General features: G+C 38.6%; 1 protein-coding gene across 1 annotated transcript; it reads right to left on the bottom strand.

Moving 5' to 3' along the window:
• Positions 1 to 351: 351 nt before the first annotated feature.
• LOC108038474 (ADP-ribosylation factor-like protein 3) lies at positions 352 to 1,674 on the bottom strand. The gene is made up of 2 exons (XM_017115261.2): positions 1,039 to 1,674; positions 352 to 474 (listed from the first exon to the last, which is right to left on the bottom strand). Exons 1-2 carry the CDS (start codon positions 1,672 to 1,674, stop codon positions 352 to 354), a joined length of 759 nt encoding a protein of 252 aa, XP_016970750.1.
• Positions 1,675 to 2,412: the final 738 nt, after the last annotated feature.

Below are 2,412 nucleotides of genomic sequence, written 5' to 3'. Positions count from 1 at the left end.
ATTTATTTTAAGATCATAGTTCTGATATCCATTGTTTTATAAGAGAAACAAATTTGAAAAGTTAACTGTTAAAAAAATGATTTTATATTTAATTAAACTTTGCTTTGTCACAGTTATTAAACTTAATTAATGGCTTAAAGGCTAAAAATGGCAAAAGTAGCCTCTGGTAAACACTATATTGGTTTTTGGCACCGTAAATGCGCTCTCGATCACTTTTTGCTAAAATGTGTGACTCTCCTCCTGCTGCGAATTCACAAAAAAAATGTTTGGAGGAGCTGTACTGGGACGCATCCTTGTATCCCCGAATCCTTGGATTGCAGGCATTATCTAAGTTGAATTCCAAATTAAATATTAATTAATTCCTGTATTTTTAAGTATGGCACTCACCTTCCTGGTCTGCCGTCTAAACCGATGTCTATGCACTTGAGCCAATTTTCCGCTGGATAAAAGCGATCGCTTTCGACGTTGCCAAACCTGCGGATTTACATATGTATATTTATATTAAAGATAATGAACACAAGATAGTTACATATTTTATATATTTTATGTCATATAATTATAGTATATTTTGTATATTTTAGATTGTAGTTTCAGATTGTTAATCTTAAACCCATCAAAGAAAATTAAATTAGAGGTAAGTTTAAAAAAACTTGAGAAATGTTTTATGTTACTATTTAAAATTGGTAATGTATAAAGTAAACTCTTACTCACTCTATTTAAATCCAAATTTAAAACTTTTTTAAATTTGCTTAAATCCGTAATTAATTTTTTATTATTAATTTCATAAAATTTCCCTACAATAAAAAAAGCTTTATTTCTATTTGTCAATGTTAAATTAGTAAAATAAACTGGTTTTAAGTGGGTATATTAATTTAATATCGTGTAAAACTAGGCCAAAAATGTAATGTGTAATTTTAGTGATATTTTAATCATGTAAAAGTCTATAAGCACATAAGATGTTTTGCAATTTTGGTGACATTTCAATGTTTTGTAAATACTTGAAGTACATTTCCCAACTCTGAAGAGGTGTGGCCTCACCTGCATATTTACATCGTATCGGATGCGCTGCTCCAACTGCGACTTCCTGGCCATCAACTGGTGGCATAGCCATCGGACAGCTCGCTGCAGCTCCTCGGGCTCGTCCATGTGGCAGATGAGCAGGGGACATCCGCAGGACTTGGCCAACTCCTCCAGTGCGAAGGCGTACTCCACGTCGTACAACTGGACTCCTTCGCGATGGCGCGAGGCCACCAGGAGCACCGGCTTCCCAGCCAGCTGAGTGCCCTGCAGGCAGTCGGTTAGCAGCGAGAATGTGGCCTGTAGCTCCTCCGGATCCGAACCCAGATCGAAGCAATATATCAGGGCGTGCGAGGAGGCGTAGTAGTGCTTCCACAGGCGCTGCATCTCCATATTCCCACCCACTTCGGTGAGTTGGAGTTTCGCAGGCAGCTCCTCCCCGGAAACCCCATAGCAACGCACTCCATTCGTGGCCTCCTGGTCGTCTGCAGCTCTCGGAGATCGGCTTAAACGATGACCCAGCTCTGTTTTGCCACTACCCGCGGGTCCAAGGACGAGCACCTGGAATTCCTCCATCGGAGGCGGGGAAATCCTACGACAACAGCTGACGGATTGGAAACAACAGCAGTCGCCCAGCTTGGAGCACAGCAAACCCATCTAGCACACGGCCATGTCCATCGGGTTTTTTTTTGGGAATCTTTTCACTATTTTGTGCTTCACGCTTTTTCTGGCTGCAGCTCTTTTTAGTTCGACAGAAATGCTTGTTTATTTACCTGCCACCGGTGGACAGCTGACTGCGTCATGTAGTCGTCACGGGCAACGGCAGGCAGTTCAATGTTTTGGCCAGTGTTCCTCGGAAAGTTGCCTAGACAACCCAACACAAAACGAGGGATGGCTTCAATTCCACGTAAGTGCTCCCCACTTCATTTGTTTCGGGGAGGGTATTCGAATTTTCCCAGAAGCTCGGGCCCTCCACAATGAATCATTTCTGATTACACAAAAAAGTTAAAAATAAAAAAATTAACAAACTGTTGCTATTATATTCACGTGAATCAATATTTTTATACCCTTGCAGTAAAGGACCATTTACGTTACGGTAAAGCAGATTTTTTTAAACTAAACTTAACTATTGATTCCAGGTTAAATTTAAAACAATTATCTTTATGAACGATTTTCGCATTGTTTTTACTTGATGATTTTATGATTTAAATTTTTCAGCTGAGAATGCTGGTTCTTGTTTTAAGCTCAATAAGAAATATTTTTTAACATATTACTGCGTCCTAATTTTAGATATTTTAGATATTATTTTGATATGGACTTCTAAGCTTATACAATAAGTGAAATTACAATGCCACTATTTGTATTTAAAATATACACTTCTTAAGGACTCAAAAT

This window comes from Drosophila rhopaloa, unplaced genomic scaffold (assembly GCF_018152115.1).
Source record: "Drosophila rhopaloa isolate 14029-0021.01 unplaced genomic scaffold, ASM1815211v1 contig_3, whole genome shotgun sequence".
NCBI lineage: Eukaryota > Metazoa > Arthropoda > Insecta > Diptera > Drosophilidae > Drosophila > Drosophila rhopaloa.
The sequence above is the reverse complement of the archived record's forward strand: the minus strand, read 5'-3'. Positions and strand labels throughout refer to the sequence as shown.